The sequence below is a fragment of the Athene cunicularia genome, assembly GCF_003259725.1.
Source record: "Athene cunicularia isolate RWA chromosome 3 unlocalized genomic scaffold, athCun1 chr3_part1, whole genome shotgun sequence".
NCBI lineage: Eukaryota > Metazoa > Chordata > Aves > Strigiformes > Strigidae > Athene > Athene cunicularia.
The window spans coordinates 29489733-29510899 of NW_020799097.1; the positions used below are offsets into that span (position 1 = coordinate 29489733).

General features: G+C 36.9%; 1 protein-coding gene across 2 annotated transcripts in view; it reads right to left on the bottom strand.

Moving 5' to 3' along the window:
• EYS (eyes shut homolog) overlaps positions 1-21167 on the bottom strand; it is a 1023641-nt gene that overhangs the window by 629743 nt on the left and 372731 nt on the right. For both annotated transcript variants that reach the window (XM_026844748.1, XM_026844747.1), the window contains one exon: positions 16092-16196. In XM_026844748.1, the coding sequence (XP_026700549.1) occupies positions 16092-16196 (105 nt within the window). The remainder of the gene's footprint in view (positions 1-16091; positions 16197-21167) is intronic.

The following is a 21167-nucleotide window of genomic DNA, read 5'->3' on the forward strand; positions in this document are numbered from 1 at the left end:
CTGGTGACAGCTCAGTTTCCCAGTCATAAGAGAAGAATAAATCGCTTCTGTAAGAATGAAAACTTTCTCTTAGGCCAAATCAAGGTTATGCAACAAATACATGAAGCAGTTGGGATCAGACAGTCCGTGCACTTCTAGAATTAGGAAACACATCCTTCTGACCATGCTGTAAACAGTGCATCAGACATAAATTTTTTTTTTTTTTAAATCAAAGATTGCCAAACAACACAGCAGATCATAATTCCAAAATCTTCTAGGTCCTTGATTAGAAATTTTAATAAATTTAGACATATATTGGACAAAGCACTTATTAGCTATCCACTTTCATAAGTAGAAGTTTTGGACTAAACAATTGTTAAACATACAAACCAAACATACAAAGTTTAGATTGAATAGACACAGCATACTTTGCAAAAAGGCCATAGTTTGATTATCACTTTAAGTGCTTTATAAATACTTTGATTTTAAGCATTTTGACCAAAATTTTAGGTGTCTATAACTGTTTTCTGGAAAAGGATGTCTGAAAATAAATGTTATGTGAATATCTAATATCAGAAACAGAAGATAAAGAGGAGTCAGAGATTGTGTCAATGTGAAGGACTGAGCAGAGCAATGGGTAGACAAAACCTCAAGCTTCGGAAGTCTGTAAAACAAAAACAAAAAAACAACCAACCAACCTTATAGAAAAATTGATGGAAATTAGGAAAACTATGTATGTGAGTGTTGGTGTGCATGTTTATACACCCCCATACCTCACCCCATTTTTTTTTTTTTTTTTTTTGGTCAGGTATGAGTGTTCCTGCTTAGTGACAAATGCTTTATTTCTCAACATTATGGAATCTCTAAGTGGGATGCTAAATGGCATAGATTACTGTCTTAATTTTCCTTTAAGGAACTGTTTTGCATAGCTGTTTTGTGAACCATTGTCCAAGGCAGTTTTGGGGTGGTATATTGAAACAAAGCATTATAATAAAAAAAATACTCATAACATTGTCTCTGATCATGTCTGCTGCCTTCTGGCCACCTATGTCTGACAATGTAGAAGGAAAAGGAGATGAGGAATTATTATTCTTCCAGTCCCTGCTTGCTTAAAGCTGGCTTACATGACAAAGTAAAAACTTTCATGTACTTGCCTCTGCATGGTAACTATAAATAGGCAAGCTTACATTTAACAGTGCATTCAATTTAGGCTTTTTGTTAACAGCTCAGTAAATTCGTGTTTGTTTCTCATTGTCTGAAATGGGGAACAAAGTTTTATTTTCTCCAAGGTATGCTTTGGAAACAAGCTAAGAGATATTAATGATAGAAAGTTTGGTGGAATGTAAGATATTGAAAACACAATTTTAATATATCCATGGCCAAAAAATCAGTATGCACAAGTAGTTACTCTCTGCAGTAAAATAATATTTTTTAAAAAATACAAAACTGTAATTATCTACATTACTATAGATTTTGTATAGCATGCAGTACTCTCTGGACATTTAACAGTGGACAGTTAACTCTGGACATTTAACAGTGGACATTTAACTCTGGACAGTTAACAGTGAAGATACAAATAAACAGCTCTTTTGTGAGAGATCCATCAGTGTCTTCTTGTCTTCCTCACCAATGACAGTACTCTAAATAAGCCTGATACCCTTCTACATGTAGCCAGCTGTCTGTGCAGCTAATCTTGCATGCTTACCCTTCCAGTTAGAATTATTTGACTTTTGTTCATGATGGCTGTAATGACTGTGTTATCTGTCACAAACACTGCTGTCACACCACCACCGTTTCCTGGCCTCAGTATCCTGTTGCCATGGAGGAGTACTCTGAAGGAGACGAATTGTCTCCGCTGGGACCACGACATCTGACAAAGTTAAATCAGGATGAGGAAGACCTTCTTTTCCCTAATCTGTTACCCGTGCAGGCCAGCATGGGACCACGGGGTGGCACGTATTACAATGAACTCCGTGGGAATGCGTGGACTCTTTGGAGAGATTGTGGGGACTGGGACGATAAAAGGACTGTGTACTCCTCTTTAGTGAGCTCTATTTCACTCTTGTCATCTCATCCTTCCTCAGAGCTGGGACTTTGGTGGAGCTTGGAGCTTGGAGCACTGAGACCAAGACAACAGGACATCACTGGATTCGTGGTGGTGGTAATTAGTCTTGCTGCATCTCCACCGTTTGCTTGATTAGGGATTCTGACTTTTCCTTTTCTTTTCCTCTCTGTCCTATCACTGTTACCAGTTGTTATAGAAAAAAAATTTACAAGGTTGTACGCATCTGACCTCGTTTGTGTCTTGATCTTGCTCTTGCAATCGCTTAAGGACCCTCCCCCATATTGGATCAGGACAATGGCCTTCTTCTAAATATGCATATGACAATGAAAGGTATCTATTTTCTACATGAAGCTATAGTTATAATGACATCTGTGCATGTCATTGACAAAAGGATAATATGTACGAAGAATGGGGGTGTGAGAGATACCATTTTTATGGTACATACTGGAAAAGACTGTGGGTTAGAAATATGGAGCTTCTGCACCTCAGATTCCTCTTGTCCACAGAGATTATATTAATAGAAACAAAACTTGAGGTTTTTCAGATGTGAAAGGGAATGAAGTGTCTTTCTATATCTGATTCATCTGTTTTCCTGAGTAATCAACCTTAGGGGTTTATTTTTTGTTTGTTTAGGGTGATCTTATTATTTTTTTATTATATGTGAATGGGCTCATTCTATCAGCAAGAGGCACTTAAATATGGTAACATACTCCATTAATGTTTCAGAAAATAGAAAACTGTAGAGATGCCAAATATAAGAAGCAGCAAATGAAATAAAAAATTAGCCAGCAGTTGGGGAGTTAAAACCTTTGTAGAAACGTGTAGCTTTGGTGAATTGTGAAATACAGCTATGACAGTTTTAACAGGTCTTTAAAATAACTGTTTAATATTGAGAGAACAGATGATTCCCTTCCATTCTGTTACTGCTATTATAGTAGTTTTTGAAATGGATAGACTTAAGCTAAAGGCTGTCATAGAGATATTTCTTCACCTGGGGGATTTGTAATGGGTTATTACAGTATTTCTCAAGACATCACGGTTTTGTGTCTGCTTTTGTTAACAGTAGCTCAATGTCTTATTATCCACTTTGAAATAAATAGTGTTGTATCTATTAGAAAAATGTCAAATTTTGAAGTCATCTGTTAGGGTTGGAGGACTGAATTGACGTTGAGAATGAGCTGATAATCAATAGAAATTTTTTTTCCTATATTTTTAGCCTCATAAATGACAGCACTTTTTGGAAGAAATAGAGGAAGACAGCAATTTTTTCTTGTTCTATTGCAGGAAAATTTCACTTACCACTGGCATGAAGCATTATACTGATAAAGGAAGGAATACAGGAATAAAATTGGAATTATAAAAGAGAAAGTAACTTAGTAAATCTATTATACCTAATAAGTTTGGATCCTTTCACAACAGTGAGAAACTTCCCATGTGCTCTCTTAATCATAAGGTTTTTTTTCTCTTTCTTCATCATAGCCTCCCTCAACATCAAACCCTTGTAAAAGACTTTTTAATGAACTCTGGAAATTATGTTGCTCTTCTCTCATTTGCCCTTTCTTAGTATCTTGTTTCCTATTTTTGTCACAGTGCTTTTGGATTCAGTTTTTTTCCTTCTCCTATACTTGGTTAAATGCTTCTTTACATTGCCTAGGATGTGCTAGTGTAAAATGAGTGGTTTTCAGTGACATCGTGTGAATTCTCTTCTTTCCCCATTTGCTTCTTACCCTTTGTTAAAAACTGTGTGTAATTAAAAGGTATATCTATCTGAACAAAAGTTTTTAATTTGTATCTGGTTTCAGCTCTTTTTAATTTACCAAAATTATACATATTTCATTCTTTGAATGCTTATTTGTGTAAGAATAATATAATGAAATCTCACATATGTAGGAACTGCAGAGGTTTTTTTGTGCTTATACATTTATGTCCCCTTTTTAACAGGTAATAAAGATTAGGTTTAAAAAATAAAATCTTACTGTGCTTCTGGAAACAATATAAACAAATAGAAGGTACAGTTGCTAGTGTAGTACAGAATACACAGTTATGTATTACATCATAACGCACTCTTTGAATACACAGTGTCTGTGCAATTATATGACCACTGCAGAAATGACCAACTGTGTTCTTTTTTACCAGTGTTTTTATTCACATAAATGTTGAAGTGCAGATTTTACTTTGCATGGAACATGGATACTAGGGTTTGTATTAGAACTTAAAACATATACAGCAACTTAAAAGTATGACAGTTATAAGTGAGGAAACTTAAAATTCACTGCATTATCATCTTGTTCTTCTAGTGAAAATAATGAAAGAAGGGAAATGTATGTCTATCTCAAAATTTGATCTACAAATTTTATGTATACCGTACATTAGTATTTTAACTGCCCATTCTCTATATGGCTTAAAAGCAGAATAATGTTACGCTACAGAATTGTTACAATTCTACTGACACTGAAAATAAAAAACAGGCAAACTGATGTCTTTCTGCTGCCTTGACATTTATAGCTTTTCATTTTGTAAGCATCAAGCAACAATGTCACTGCAATTGCCTACAGCTGAATGAATGAATATATAAATAAGAAAAAACTGAAGTGTTTGGCAGAATTAATTTATATGAATTTATCTGTGTTCCTAAAAAAGAAAAGTACAGACGGCATTAAAATAGTTTGTTGAGCCTATCTAGATGTCATTAACAAGTGTGCAGTGTTACTCAATTCCTCAAACTGTCTTTAAAAAACTGTATTGCTTACTGGAATGTGTCCTCCATTAAGTTTACAAACAATAGAATTATTTAGCAGGTATAATAAATATCAAGATACTCTACTTTGATAAGAAATATAGTGAAAGCGCGTATGAAGAGATTCTGTACATGTGCACACACATAAATGCATACAGGTATGCACTGATGTGCATATCGATAGCTATGCATATATAAACATAAGAGTCAGAAGAGACAATGAAGACATCATCAACCACTTACAGATTGTTTACAGATAGCACTGATGGCACTGTCTAGATGTAAACAAATTTTTGGACGCATTTATTTATCATTACTATATAAATGTAGCATTTCATTTATGCAACAAAACCAACAAACTCCTCTTCTTCTTTTCTTTAAATTTATTGTGGGTTACTAATTTTTATCACACATCAGAAATCTAACTGTAATTAATATGTCCATCAGGAATATCTAACTTTTTTTTAACTCCTCTGATATAACTGTTTCAAATGACAGATCTCACAAAATTAAACCCAATTAGAAGAAAAAATAATCTGAGATATTTTAAACTGAAAAATATAAATAACAAGGAATCTTTAAATAAATTGTAGTTATCTAAGTCTAAATGTTAGATGCTTAAAACCACGAAACCTACAATTTAATAATATATCTAGATAAAATAGTCTTAAAACCAAATAGGGAACAAACAGGACTAGATAAGTTCATAAATATTAGTACCAGCAAAAAACTGGAAGTTACAGAATAATAATGAAAGAGCCTAACAAGTAAAAGCAGAAATGTGTGACAAAAAACCACGGACATAAGGAATACGACCAAACAGAGTGGGGTGTGTTGACTCCAGCTGACAAGTAAGCTCTTATCCAGTCACTTGCTTACTCTCTCCCAGTGGGATGGAGGAAAGAATTGGAAGGGCAAAAATGAGAAAACTTGTGGTTCACACTAAAGACAGTTTAGCAAGTGACAAAAAAAAGCCCAAACTTCAAGTGATGCAATAGCAGTCACTCTCCACCTCCCATCAGCAGACCAATGCTCAGCCAGTCTCTGAGCAGCTACTTTAGAAAAACTCTGCCAGCTTTTATTGCTGAGCATCATATAGTGCGTGATATCCGTTTGGCCAGTTGGGGTCAGCTGTCCTGACTGTGTCCCCTCCCAGCTTCTTGCCTACCCCCAAAGTACTCACTGGCAGGGCAGAGTGAGAAACAGAGATGGATCTGATGCTGTGAAAGCACTGTTCAGCAATAGCTAAAACATCCCTGTGTCAGCAACACTGCTTTGGTCACAAATCTAGAACACAGCACCATATGGGCTGCTATGAAGAAAATTAACTCAACGAGACCCCGTACACAGAGCAAATCAATTCTTTGAGAGAAATATCCATTAATGACCTGTATTTTTTTTTTTTAGTATTTTTGATTTTTTTCTTAGACCATTTATTTATTTGCATATATATATATATATATATATGTGTAATACATTTACTGAGCAGGTCAGGGGGTCTTTTTAATCATACCCTTGTCAATTCCAAATAATGAACAGTGGGTTGTTTTGGTTTGTCACTTTTTTTCCTTAAGAAATGGTGACAGAGAGAAAGGAATAAGATACTTAAGGCAGACAACTTTTTTCACATTTTCAGGATACAAGCCTGCTGGATGGTGTGAGTGATGTTCTGTGCAGAAGGGATGGGCTATACATTTTCTTTTAGATTCTGACCTAGGTCCCCAAATAGGGCATTTTTGGTTTAGCTTTCTTATGGTCTTCCTTTTGCAATTCTCTTAGGCTGAGGCTGGGGCTGATCAGCATTTTTCTGTTGGATTACCATACTTAATTTTGTCTGACATTTTTGCTGATACATAACACAAAATTCTAGTAACCACCCTACTATAGTAATGTATGAATTGCATGAGGACATGATGATTTATTCATAGGTTATTTCATATGTCTTAGAAAGCTAAACTAAATGGCACCCATTCCTGTACCAGGCTTAAATAGCATGATGTGTTACTGGGGAGGAGAGAGGAAGGAGAGGTTAACCATTACACTGCAGAGTGAAAAAGCAAAGAATGGCCTAGGAAGATTCTTTTTTCTCCTTCCTTATTTTGAAAAAAAATAGAATACTTCGAATTTTTTTTATTTAAAGAAGAAGGCTCTCATAAATTGTACCAATTTTATAATTGTCACATTTTTCTGCTTGGCTTTTTATGAGTAAACTACTACACATAATGTAACAAAGAGTCTTTATTGTAAAGTGTCTTTATATGCAAAAGTGAAGTCAACAATCAGACCTTCTATAGTAACAAATAGCTGAACATTCTCAGGACTCTCACTATTAGAAAAACATATAAATAAATGTACCAAGATTTGCAAAAACACAGAAGAATTCCTAAAGTTACTAAAAATATATTTGACATTTCACAAATATCCGCAAGAAAATAATGCTAGTGTATGTATCATCTATAAATGCAAGAAGGAACTCCTGGGAAGGACCCTTAACAATGTTCCCTGTCACTCATTGTTTCCAGGTACTGCTTTTGCAAGAGTCAGGTATGTGGCCAAGTCCTGGGAAGACAGCTGCATAACTTCTGCTTCTCCAACACTCTATCAGGGGCTGCATCCTTCTTCCTGGATAAAGAGTCAACACTTCCTGGATGAAGAGTCAACACTGATATCTCATGGGAATGTGACCCACAGAAGTTTCAATATAAAGACTTTGCAAAAGAGCTAACATCATGTGAATGTGAACCTAAAATACTGAGTCCAGTAACAACTGACTTCAAGCAGTTCTGTACTTTTTTTGATATATGAATACTCAAAGTATCTTCTGTAAGTAGGAGACTGCCAAAGAGCATTTCTACAGATAATTCGATGGACTTGTTTAGAAAAAATGCTATCCCAGTATAAGTTAGGATGTTAGAGGTATAAAAAAACACATATGACTTACAAATTGTATAAATGTATAAATTGGAGCAAGAAACTGGTAATAGGAATTTTAAACTACTTATTTGGTAATCTTTTTGGTAAGCTGAGCAACAGTTTCACATACCAAATGCTAGACTTTCTTATCAGTCAACTTTGAAATAAAAGAAAGAAAAAAAAATCATTATAAATTCTATGTTAAGAGTGATTGTGCAGTAGCAGCGTGAAGGACTGAATGATTTCCTAAACATTTCCCATCTGTAATCTTGATGATTCACTTTAGTTTTTGAGTCACAACATGTAATGCTTTTTCCAAGCCTCTTCTTGGAGTAAAAACTTTCAGGTATAAGCTTTTACTTCATAATAAGGCTTGTCAGAAAGGTTTGAAAGAAAGTAGTCTTATTTCATGGTACAGTAAACTTTAATAACAGTGAACCTCCCAAAAAAGAATTTGATTTACAATTTTTCTGTGTGTTTCACTCTTAATCAGTATTGCTCCTTTGATTCAGTGTATTAAGTTGAACAAGAATTGATTCTTGGTTGGATCCAACAATCCAAGCATCTCAACTGACAGGATTTTCTGCTACAAAATCAGTCTACTTTAGCAATCATGCTAATCATTTGCTAATCCCTCTGAAAAAAAAAAAAAAAAAAAAAAAAAAAAAAAAAAAAAAAAAAAAAAAAAAAAAGTATGTATTCTGTTAGGTATAGCAGGGATAATATATCACTGAGTTATGAATGGGGATGGGAAAGAAGCTTTGTAGTAGATGTAAGGTTTTGTAAAAGACAAAAACATGAGAATGTCCTGTAAGGACCTAAGAATCACCTGTGTTGTCAGTGCAATGGTGCATCTAGCCTAGAACTATCCGAGAGCAGAAAAAGAGAGGCTATTTAGGGAGAGCATATTAGCTTCCAGTAGTCTATTCCCTTTGAAGCCTTCAAACATTCGGATGTATTAAATGTTAGAAGATCCTTTAGTATCCACTTACTGCCTTTTTGGTTGTGAATTTGTCTAATCCCTTAACCTACTAAATAAATTTTCTAGCTACATCACATTCTGGGGTAACAAATTAAGAAATATAATGTAATCTGTGAGAAATTTTTACACGTTTTAGTCCAAAATGTCACTGGATTCAAGTGCCTTCTTGCTTCTTATGAACAGGCTTTGCTGAATAACAGTTCTACTTCCAGTTTATCCCCTGCTTTCATGACTATCTTTCTCAACTTCCTCTCTTTCCCTCATGCTTTTCTTCACAAGCCTAAAGGGTCCTTGCTTTTTGCAGTGGTTTAGGCCCTGCCAGGATCCGAGATCATGTTGCCATTGTCCCTCTCCCACCCTCGGACCAGACGGAGCAGGGAGTGAGATACAAACCCTGGGGTTGTGATAAGGAAAAATTTAATACAACAGTGTAACAAATAATAAACTGAACAACAACAATAGCAATAGCAATAAGCAGTAATAACAATGAACAGGATGAGATATACAGAGATATACCACAAGGATACAGCAGAGAAGGGTAACAACGACGAACAAAAGATGTCGCTGCTTTTCCAGTGCTTGTGCACCTGGACCTTATGTCAGCTGCCAGCATGGTATTGAATAACCCGGCTAGAGCTCCCTCCCTACTGCTAGGGAAACTTAACCCTATGCTAGCTGAACCATGACACTTTTTCATAAAACAGTTGCTCTATTCCATTAATCACTTTTATTGCCTTTCTGAATACGATCTACAAATCCAACATCTTCTAGATGAATATTTCCTTAAATATCAGATTACCTGGGAGAAGTTATAAACTTTAAAAAAAGACTCCTCACTTCTTCCTCAAACCATGCTTCTCTACCATTTCAAGGCAAGATTTCCAGATGACAGACTACTGTTGTAATAAAGTTTTTACTACACAACTACAGTGCTTGCGTTTAATTTTTTTTTTTTTCCCCTTGTTAAAATTCTGTATAAATATGAAGCCATTTCATAGTGGAAGGCTAAATTAACACATGGGGAAAAAAAAAAAAATATAAGTTTTTAAATATTCAAAGACATTCTAGATTTGGAAAAGCATTGCGTATAAACAAACACTTTTATTATTTTCAGCTACAAAGTTGCTTGACAAAAGGTAACACCCTAATGAAGATTATGGAAAACTTTTGTATATGGTTGAATACCTTGCAGTCTTGAAGATTGTGCATGTAGCCACAAGTACTTCAATTCAAATTTAACTTAAAAGTATTAAATTTGTAAAGTATAGATAAAAATGGGGAAAAAAACCCTCTAGTAAAAGAATCACAAGAAAATTTATGTTGGAAATGATTTCTCGAGGCCATCTAGTCTAATCCTCACTGAAAGCAAGACCAGCTAGATTAGGTAGTCAGGGAACTGCCTTGTTAAGATCTGCATATGGCTCCATGGACAGGGATCCCACAAGCTTTCCAGACAACTCATTCCAATAATTAAGCATCTTCATAGTGGGTTTTCCCCCCCTAATATCTAATCAGAATTCTCCTGCATTCCAACTTCTGTCCACTGCCTCTTGCCCTGCCAGTTTTCACCTCTGAGAATATTGCTTTGTCTTCTCTATATCCTCCCATGAGGTAGTTGTGAACTCCAATAAAATCTTCATCATGCTGAATAGTTCCAGTTACCTCAGCCTCTCTTTGTACATCAGCTTCTCCAAGCCCCTGGTCTTCTCTGTGGCCCTTTGTGGGACTTGCCCCAATATGAAAATGTCCTTTTAGTAGAGAATGCAAAACTTAGACACCATCCTTCAGGTGCAGTTTCAAAATTCATGAGTAGAAAAGTAATCATCTCCAGACTTGTTAGCTATACTCTTCCTAATGTAGCCTAGGATGCTTCTTTGCTACAAGGACACATGGCTGGCTTTTTTTCTACTGGTTGAACACCAGGACCCCCGGGTCATTTTTCTCAAAGTTGCTTTCCAGCCAGTTGACTACCAGGCTCTACTGGTGCTTGGAAATATTCTTCCAAAGCTGTGGCACTTCCATTTTTGTTTGTTGAACTCTCTGAGATTCCTATTGGCCTGTCCTATTGTCCAGGTTACTTATGAAAACACTAGACAGATTTGATTCCAGTATCAGATAATGATAAATGCCACTGGTCACCAATTGCCAATTAGGCTTTGTACTATTTACCACAAATCCTTTAACCAGCCAATTCTGAGCCCATCTTTAAAGTCTACTTTTCCAGGCTGTATAACTCTTTTTGCAACAGCGTTACTCAGGGAGGTCATGTCAAAGAATTGATAAAGTCAATAGCATCCATTGCTCTCAACTTATCCACAGAGCTGCCTATTTCATGATAGAAGACTACCAGATTGATTAGGCATGATTCATCCTTGGTAAATCCATGGTGACTGTTTCCAGTCACCTTCCTGTCCTTCATGTTCTTGCACACAGCTTCCAGGAGCATTTGTTCTATAACTTTCCCAGGGACTGAAGTTAGGCTGATTCTCCTGTAGGTATCCAAATCCTGTTCTTTAAGTTGGAGTTGCTTTTGCCTTTCTCCACTCATCAGAAACCTCCCCTAGTCAGTATGACTATTCAAAGATAATAGACAGCAGTCTCACAATGATGCCAGTTAGCTTCCTCAGCACCTGCGGCTGCATCTCATCAGGTCCCACATACTTATGTATGCCTAATTTGCTTAAGTCTTTCCTAATAATTTTCCTCTATCATGCATAATATTTCACTCCCACAGATTCTGCCTCTAGGCAGAGCAATCTGGGAGTCACCTGAGGGTGAACTTATCAGTAAACAGAAGAAGGGAAGCCATTAATAACCTCTCTCTTTTCTGTACCCTTTGACACTACATGCACATCATTCATCAACAGGCCCATGCTTTCTTCATTCTCCTGCCACACCTGCTCAGCTTCCTGCATATTAGAATGGATAGTTACTGTGACTGAGGTTGACCTGGGCTCCTTTGCTCTCCAAGTTGGGGGATCCAGTCAAGCAGATTCCTCAAACAAAGGAGCTCTTCTTAAATACAGACTGTGATTCTGCTGCTTGTCTCTTCTCACAAAATTTTCAACTCATTCACTGGGGCCAAGGCTGCTTTACATCCCTCACCAGTTTTAATCTCTTTGTGAGCAGTAAGTCCAGCAGAACATCTACCCTACCATCTGGTTGATCACTCGTATCATTTTTTTTTTCTCAACACTGCAGATGTCTCCCGAATTGCTTGTGTCCAGCCCTATTAATCTACCAGCAAATACTCTAGTTGTTGAAGATGCACATAAGTATGAAAGCCTGTGATGGTGAGACTTCTTCCAAATGTTTAAAGAAGGCTTAATTTATTCCTCTTTTTGATCGGGTGGTCTGCAGCAGATGCCCACCAAACCACTTGAGTGGTTGGCCCACTAACCCTTGTCCATAAGCTCTTGACTGGCCCATCATTCATTCTAAAGCAAATTTCAGTATATCTGAGGCTCTCTTTGCATAGTGTGAAAACCCTCCTTTCCACCCTCTGTATCCCTTAAAGTGCCAGTATCCTTCCACTGCAGCACTCTGTGTTAAATATTGCACCACATCCCTCTAAACCCCACTGCTATGTAACTGTATGTTTACATCACATGCTTCAAGCATTTCTGCATATGTACTGAAGAGGAACATCCTCTGTCATGCTGCTTTCACAAATGTGAGAGCCTCCCTCACTCTTCAGTCCTGTAGACGATTTCTCATTGCTCCATGTGCTTTCACTTCTCTTCTTGTTAGGAAATCCTCCTGTAGTGTATCTAGTTCTCATTAGGGTAGGAAGCCTGTTGCCAAAAATGCTTTTATTCCACTTTGTCAGCTGTCCACAGCTCTTACCAGTAGTTACTGTTCTTCAGTGAGTGTACTAAAAGCTAAAGATCTTTCTCTAATGCCAGCCAGACAGACAAACATTCACCTGTATGACATGCCCAAAGCTACCTCAGCCTTTGACTTTCACATAAAATACTGAGGAAAGCACCACATGGCCCCTCAGGCCCTTCTTCACTTTTCCCAGTGGTCTGCAGTCACTCTGATTTGTTCCAGGTCTCCCTCGGTAGTGGTGTTGGTTCCCATTTAGGTGGGCAACCAGAGGTAGCAGTCTGAGGGCAAGATGAACATCAGCAGTCTCTCCAAAAGATTTGAGATCCAAGCCCCCAAGAAGTAGTAAACCTTCCAAGAAATGAAGAGGGGTAGGCAGACAGGTTCCTCCATCCCCTGCAGAAGGAAATCTGGTGCTTGGTGCAGGCAGTTGGTTCAGTTTCCGCTGGCCTCAGTGCCTTCTTTGATATACTTTGTCATTACCTATTCTCAGGGCCCTGCACCTTTTCAGTAATTTCAGGTGTGCAGGCAAAGAAGGAATATTCCTTCTGTTGCTAGAGTGATCAGTTTCCAAAATCATCTTAGGAGTCTCCATCCACTACTCCCTTATGCTCCTTTAAGCATAATCTGTACCTGACCATCCTTCCTTGCATCATGTGGATCAGGCTTTTGCCGCTAAAGGCTGTGTAGAAAGAATTTGTTGATCCCCTGCATTCATTCTCTGTGATGGTGTACAGTCTGCTCACCTCTTTCACAGGTGAGGCCACCATCACCCCCACCCCGGAAAGAAGTATTGTCTTCAGCCCAAAGCCTGCATTGCAACATCATGCTTCAGGAGTACTGCCTGCATCAAGGCTTCTATTATATTTTGCTTGAGGTATTTTCTTCAGCTGATGCTAGAGACTGTCCTATAACACATTACCACCATCACTGCATAAATCTTAGTCTTTTCAAGGGCCATCTTGCAACAACTGACAAGCCTCTATTTTCTGCTTTCCAGGAACTGTGCTTCTATCTACCAGATTTATATCTGCTCCCCAAGCTTCAGCTGAGTAGTTGCTTGACACTCCCTGATTAGCTGTCAGGTGAAGACCTAGACATTCCCTAAAAAGGAAACTGATAACAAGCAAAGCCCTGTAGAAGCCCTTCCTCATTCAGTGTAGCACCATGCTAGAAGCTGTTGCTCAAAAAGCAAGATCCCACAAGATATTTCTTGCAGTTCATTGGAGAAGCCTGGAAACTGCTATGACAAATAGTACATTTGTGCTAGCTCTTCTGTTTTCTGTGCTCATAGTCCTTATGATACATAATTATTATATATCATTTGTCTTTTATTTATAAACCTCTTTGCTTTGTTCTTTCAAATCCAGTAATACCTGTATGTACTTATGTATATATTCAAGCTATCTTTATGCACATACATCATGATTTAGTGACAGTGCTGGCTGTGAGTGCTATTTCTGTTTCACACTTCAATAATATTCAAGATATACATTACATTTGAAATAGCCTGTATATTTTTTTAAATCTCTTGCATAAAAACATATAGGATTCTTATAGGGATGTAATAATTTTAATTGCTTTTTTTTTCCTCCCCATTATAAGCAAGTATTTGTGTCCAAATATAAGCTTGATCCTTTTACCATTATATTAACTTGATATGATGGAACAAGGTTTAATACAATGTAGGTGACCTAATAGCATGAAATAACTGCAACTGAAACTAGTATTTCATGTTTTACTTGCTACTTTCCAATCAGATAATGACTACTTGAAATATAGAAAAACAGATAAGTATATCAGATACCACAATACAGAAAGCAGGGAAAAAAGTCCTAGTCATACTATACAAATATCACACATTTGAAGTAGCTGGTTACATTGGAATATAATATCTTTTAATATATAGAAGCTGGCCGGTAGCACCGACCTAACTCTGTAGAGAAAAAAAAAAAACAAAACAAAACCCATACTGAAAGATATAAGTTAATATATCTGTAAGATACTGTATATGTGATAAAATTATGTATGTCATATAAAGACAGAAAAGTTGATCTAATATTATTGAGGACTTCAGATATTAGTAACTTCTCTCATCACTGAAAGCAACTGGGTTTGAGTGGCAAGATTTTGGTAGCAGGGGTGTGCTACATGGGTGGCTTCTGTGAGAAGCTGCTAGAAGCTTCCCTTGTCTCTGACAGAGCCAATGCCAGTCGGCTCCAAGATGGACCCACCGCTGGCCAAGGCTGAGCCCATCTGCAACGGTGGTAGCACCTCTGGGGTGCCATATTCAAGAATGGGGAAAAATTGCTGTGCAATGGCAATTGCACCCAAGAGAGGTGTAAGACTATGTGAGAGAAACAACTCTGTAGACATCAAGGTCAATGAAGAAGGAGGGGCAGGAGGTGCTCCAGGCACTAGAACAGAGATTCCCCTGCAGCCCATGGTGCAGCTGATGGTGCTGTGCCCTGAACTCATGGAGGGTAATGGAGGATCCCACACCAGAGCATGTGCATGCCCAAATCAGGCTGTGACCCCATGGGAAGCCCTCGCTGGAGCAGGCTCCTGGCAGGACCTGTGGCCCTGTGGAGAGAGGAGCCCACACCAGAGCCAATTTTCTGGCAGGACTTGTGATCCTGCCGAAGGGACCTACACTGGAGCAGCTCATGAAGAAATGCAGCCTGTGGGAAGGAATCATATTGGGGAAGCTCATGGAGGACTGTCTCCTGTGGAAGGGACCCACACTGGGGCAGAGGAAGCATGTGAGGAGTCCTCCCCCTGAGGAGGAAGGAGCAGCAAAGAAAACATGTGATGAACTGACTGAAACACCCATTTCCCCTCCTCCCGGGCTGCTGGTGGGGAGGAGGTAGAGAAAATTGGGAGTAAAGTTGAGCCTGGGAAGAAGGGAAGGGTGGGGGAAGGATTTTTAAGATTTAGGTTTGTTTTTTTTTCTCAGTTATTTTTTGCCAAGTTGAGTCTGTTCTGCCTGTGACAGTAATTGGTGAGTGATCTCTCCCTGTCCTTACCTCAACCCACATGCCTTTTCATTATATTTTCTCTCCTTTGTCCAGTTGCGGGAGTGATAGAGAGGCCTTGGCAGGCACCTGGTGTCCAGCCACTGACAAGCCAGCACAGCAACCCTTATGACAACTATTGTATAAATTCTTCCCAATTTTTCCTTCAGTGTATCACACAAAATTTTAAAAATTCCTTTTGTTAGTAGAAAAGATGGAAACAAACTCATTCCCCATTCATGTAAATAACAAAATTTAACTTTTGTAAAGATTTAGAAATTCTGAATTCCTCATAGATGCTGGGATGAATACCACTGATAGCGTTGGTTGATTTTGAAGACTCTCCATTCATCAGTTTGCAAGGCAGGACTTCTGGTACACATGTTATATTTTGTAAACAAATTCTGATGACACCAGCTGCGTAACAATTGTAGAGCACACTTAAAGAATTCCTTCTCTGTCCTCTCTTTTCAAGAAAAATAAATGACTACTTAGTTGTGTGCTTATGAAAACTCTATTTCTTTCTTGAATACCACAGAACATTTCTCACTTAAATATCACCTGACTTCTTACCTGGTAAACAGCTACAGTAAAATTCACCAATCAAATCATGGCAATGGCCTCCATTTTTGCAGGGCTTGGAGAAACATTCGTCAATATCCGTGGAACAGTTTTTGTCTGACATAAAAGAAAATTAAACATTAAAACTATAAATCATGCTGGGTTTGGGAAAGCAGAAAAGCTACTTCACAGTGTGACAACTGCATAATTTAACTTTTCCAGGCTGGAAACAGTATTTTATTTCTGCTTGACAGCTTTAAAAGTAGATATATTCATAGATCATACCTGATAGTTAACAAATTAAATATTTTAAATGAATAAGTATGAGCTATATTTGCAAATACATTCTTTTTGTAGTCTAGCATTACATCTCAACACTATAATTACTAGGATTGTACGCCACATTTTAAAAACTACTTTAGAGATTCAATCACCTCAGTAACAGTAATAAGAAAAATATTTCTCAAGGTTGCCTCCATGTTTAGATGAATGAAGCCATTTCTCAGATCCCAACAAACCCCACAAATTCAGTCAACTGTTTCTTCATTTTTCTGCTTTTAAAGAGATTTAATTGAGCTGTAATTTAAATTAATTCAAATCTGAAATAACAAAAATATAAGAGAACATAGAGAAGACATATAGAGTATTTAGAAGACAATATAATAGGTGTCTTATGAAAACAAATATCTCTTTGGGCATGCCAAAGAAAATCCACAGTCCCTCATCTCTTTATTGTCCACTACATTAATTTAGAGCAAGGTCTAGCCTGGTATAAATTATACTATTTTTTTTTTTTGTCCAGAATTGATCCAAATAAAGGGACAAATGTGGAGATTAAGAACTCCCGTGAATATCAGAACCTACTCCAGGGAAAACTGTAGCTGTCACTTATGTGAGTGAGCAGAATTGTCATTGGTATTCTACCCAGAAAGTGCTGGAAGGATCCTTTTATCACTCAGATGAGATATATCAGATAGGTAATATCTCCCAGGAATCTCAATCTAAGGAGCTACTGAATTAAAGGATCATGTGGGGTTTCAGGGGTTCCCCCTTGGACAACCAAAGCTCAGACAGTTATAGATTAATTCCAGCAATAAAGAGATGGCTGGCAGATGATGTTGCCCAACAGTTTTGTCTCCCTTAACCACAATATGTTCTTTGAGCTAACAAGTAAAAATGTACTGTTTCTCTAAAATACTTATTTAGAAAAAGCTTTAAAAGGAAGGAATCAGAAGCCCATAGACAAAGATAATGACAGAATCTAGATAAGACTTAAAAAGTATATAGGAACTGTTGCACACTCACAGACAATCTGCTGCATTTAATGATTCACTACAGATCAGAATTTTACTAAAACCGTTTGAATGAAAGGTTAGGTTTATATAGTTTGTTGGGTGTTTGCTTGTTGTTTGTTTGTTTTTAATATGTTAAATAAATAAAAGAACGAGCAGAATCCCTAAAAAAACCCCCAACAAACCCAAACCCAAAACCAAAACCAAAAAAACACCACAGGAATTGGAGTGATAGGGTATTTAGCTACCAAAACATCATTCTGGAAAGAATCATAATTTTGGAAAGTAATCATAATTCAAAAATTCAATTATTTTTGAATGTGTTATTGACAATATTTTCATGCAATAATGGAAAAGGCAACTACAAACAGACATTTTCTGGGATTTGATTCTAATAAAAGGGATAAGTAGTCTCTGAATATTAAGAAAGGAATGTAAATAACTTTGGTGAGAGCAAAAAAGATTAATGGGAAAGGAGAGCGGGGTGAACAACCTAATAACAAAGGAACTCAGAAAAATTTCAAAGAAATGAAAAAATTTCTAATGTGAAAACTGATGAGAGGCTGTACTCTGGTAAAAGGTAATTGAGAAACTTGGTGCTTTCATTATGTACACCAGAACAAACTATCTTTCTGTGGGGGAAAGCCACTGGATAATTATGAGACCAACTTGGCACTTCCTGGTTTTCAAAGGACAAAAATGCCCAACCAGCAAAAAATAGGTCAGGTTACTAAGGGTAGCGCAAGAAGTACAGCATGGGTGTGTAGACATGAAATCAGACCAGCAAAGATACTGAATAAGATGTAGCTATCATGGGATGGTCAGGGTAGCAAGAAATGATTCTATAAGCATTAAAGATGATGAAAAGGTATGGTTTGCCATTTAACAGAGAAAGATGGCTACTATTAATGGCAATCACGCCAAATTGTTCAATGCCTCTTTTGCTTCAATCATCAGTAAAAAGGTCAGATGAGAGCAGATCCTTATCATAATCGATACCTGTGATTAAAGGCAAAACTTCAGTGTTGAACAGAGAAGACAGGCTGGAGAGTTATCAGATGAGTTAGATGTTCAGATAGGCTGGTCTGATGAATTAAACTTCCTTGGGTAAAATGAGTGAGATAACTTTTATAACTTTTTATAACTTTTGATAAAAACTCAGTAGTTTGTGAACTTTTGGAAGAGAGGTAAAGTATCTGAAGACTCGGTGAAGTCAGGCTTTTAAAAGGATTAAAAGACAGATGTGAAATTATAAATCCATTTGTGTAATTTCAGTTCCCAGAGGAAATATAGGGAAAAGTTATTAAACTGATTACCTGTAAAAACCTATAAATATATATAAAAAAACCCGTTAAAAATGAGCCCTATATAGGCAAGCTGATTCTACACTAGTTACAGATCTTGTAGATTTAAAAAAAAAAAAAACCAAACAAAACCCCAACCAAAAAAAAGTAGCATGTCATACTCCTTGACTTCACTAACGTTTATGCTATCTCATGTGAAATCTTAATAAGATATTATTATACTAGACATGAACCACAAGAGTAAAAATTGTTTGAAATACATATTCATACATTAGTTATCAGTGGGTTTACTACCAAAATGGATGAATGAATTACACAGATTTTGAAAGAGGTCTCCTGTCCATCTAGTTCCACCCAATTTTTTCAGCAGCAGTTTGGGTGTTAAACAACACAGTAAGCTTATTAATGGCAACACAAGAAGTACATTGGAGGACAGGATTAGAAATCTTCATAAATTTTGACCAATTGGAGATAGAGTTTGAAATAACAAATCTTATCATAATGCAGCAAATCACAAGATAAATAGGAACAAAACCAATAATTTTGTTTCAAATCAGATAATGTGCTGGGATATGTAAAAAGGTACATAGCTAGTTAGAATCATAAATTAATCCATTCTCATCTAGCTGGACTAAAGCTGCATTTGAAGTGCTTTGTATTGTGCAGTGAGCTGCATTCAAGAAATAAGTGGACCAAATGAAGACAGTCCAGATGAGCATGACAGAAATGACAGAGCACTCAAAAGCATGACTTCTTGGGATAAACAAAATGGATGGGACTGTAAAGACTAAATAAGAAAGATTTGAATGATACAATAAAAAAGTCTTTCACAAATGTCTTTAGTTCTCCATGTTCACAGCAGACAGGGTGAGAAGTAATGCATTTAAACTGCAGCAAAAGTCAGATTAGATGATAAGGAACTCCTAATGGTTAGTACAATAACACACTAGAAAAATTGCCTAAAGAAAATAAGGAATAGTGTTGAACTTATTTAAGGTAAGACAAACATAAGTGAGAAATGAGATAGTATAGTATATATTTTCTGCTGGAGTGAAGATGGAATAGATGATCTTTATGGTTTTGTCCTAGTGTTATGATTATATAATTTACAGGGCACACACACTGTTTATAACACTGCAGAAGGGCCAAAGGCTTTTGTGTTTGTGTTATGAGTTGGACTGTCTGAAAATTTCTTTTGCCTCATGGTTGAGTAAAGGTCTTAAATTACTTGGTGTGTGTGATAACAGAGCTCTCACTTTGGAACCTACTGCTTCTTTCCAAATCTGTGTCTCCACTCTGTCTCTCCATCAAAAGACTTTTCTGTATTAGTCAGATAAGACAAAGGTGAGTCCAGGCATGCAGCAGGCAAGAGAAGCAGAGGATAAAAATATTAACACTAGCAGGCAGAGACAAACACATTCTTCATTCACAGCATAAATGTACATGGTTAAAAATACAGAAGGATAGATGGAAAGTCCTCCTCGTACAAAGACAGCAGTACAGCTTTTGGAACATTCAAACTATATTCACCCCTCAAGTCTTTCTCATGAGAAAATAATGAGACAAATGAGCCATTTCATACTTTTCTGAGCCTCTTTTTCTGTGGGAGAATGTGAAAAGCCCTTACTCTATTATTTCAACACTGACTTTTTTAACAGACTGCATTTCCACTCTCACTTCCTTTCCTGTATCTCCCTTCTACAGGAGAGCAAGCATATGCACTAAATGAAATCTTCTGATAACATTTGTTTACTTAAACAGCATATTTTTCAATGTACTGCGGGTCCCTTCTGGTCACTTGCAGCTGCCAGATACAAGCAAATAAAAAAAAAAAAAAAAAAAAAAAAAAAAAAAAAAAAAAAAAAGTAGGTTATAGCTACTGAAATGTAGCTAAACTGTATGTGAGGAAACAACAAAAGTGATCTGAAACGGACTGCTGAAGACCTCAGCATATAAGCCCTATTGCAGTGCTGTGGGACAAAAAAAATTTAAAAATTATCAGATGTGTTTAAGAAAACAAGAAGGAATATTGATGTGTAAAATACCTCTGCATAAAACATTGACTACAATGTTCCATATTTAAAAATAAGTGGGAAGGATGCAGGAAAAGCTACACAATTTATTCCACAACTGAATAAAGCATGCTGTCGGCAAAGGCTTAAAGAGCTCCATCTGTTTCATTTAGAACAAACAAAACCAAGAAGTGACTTGATTACAGTGTATAAGTGTCTTTACAAAGAGGAAATACTTGGGTAGCAAGAGGCTTTTTCATTTTGTGTAGAAAAGGTAATGAGATGCAATAGCTGGAAGTTGAAGACAAAAATTTAAGTAAAATATTTAATATAAACTTCTAAATCTGATGGTGATTACTACTAGAAAAAAATGCCAGTGAAATTCTGACATCTCTTCATGCATTCAAATCAGGATTGAATGCTTTTGGATTAATTGTATGCTTTAATCAAAACTAAGTAATTAGGTTTGGTACAAGGTGG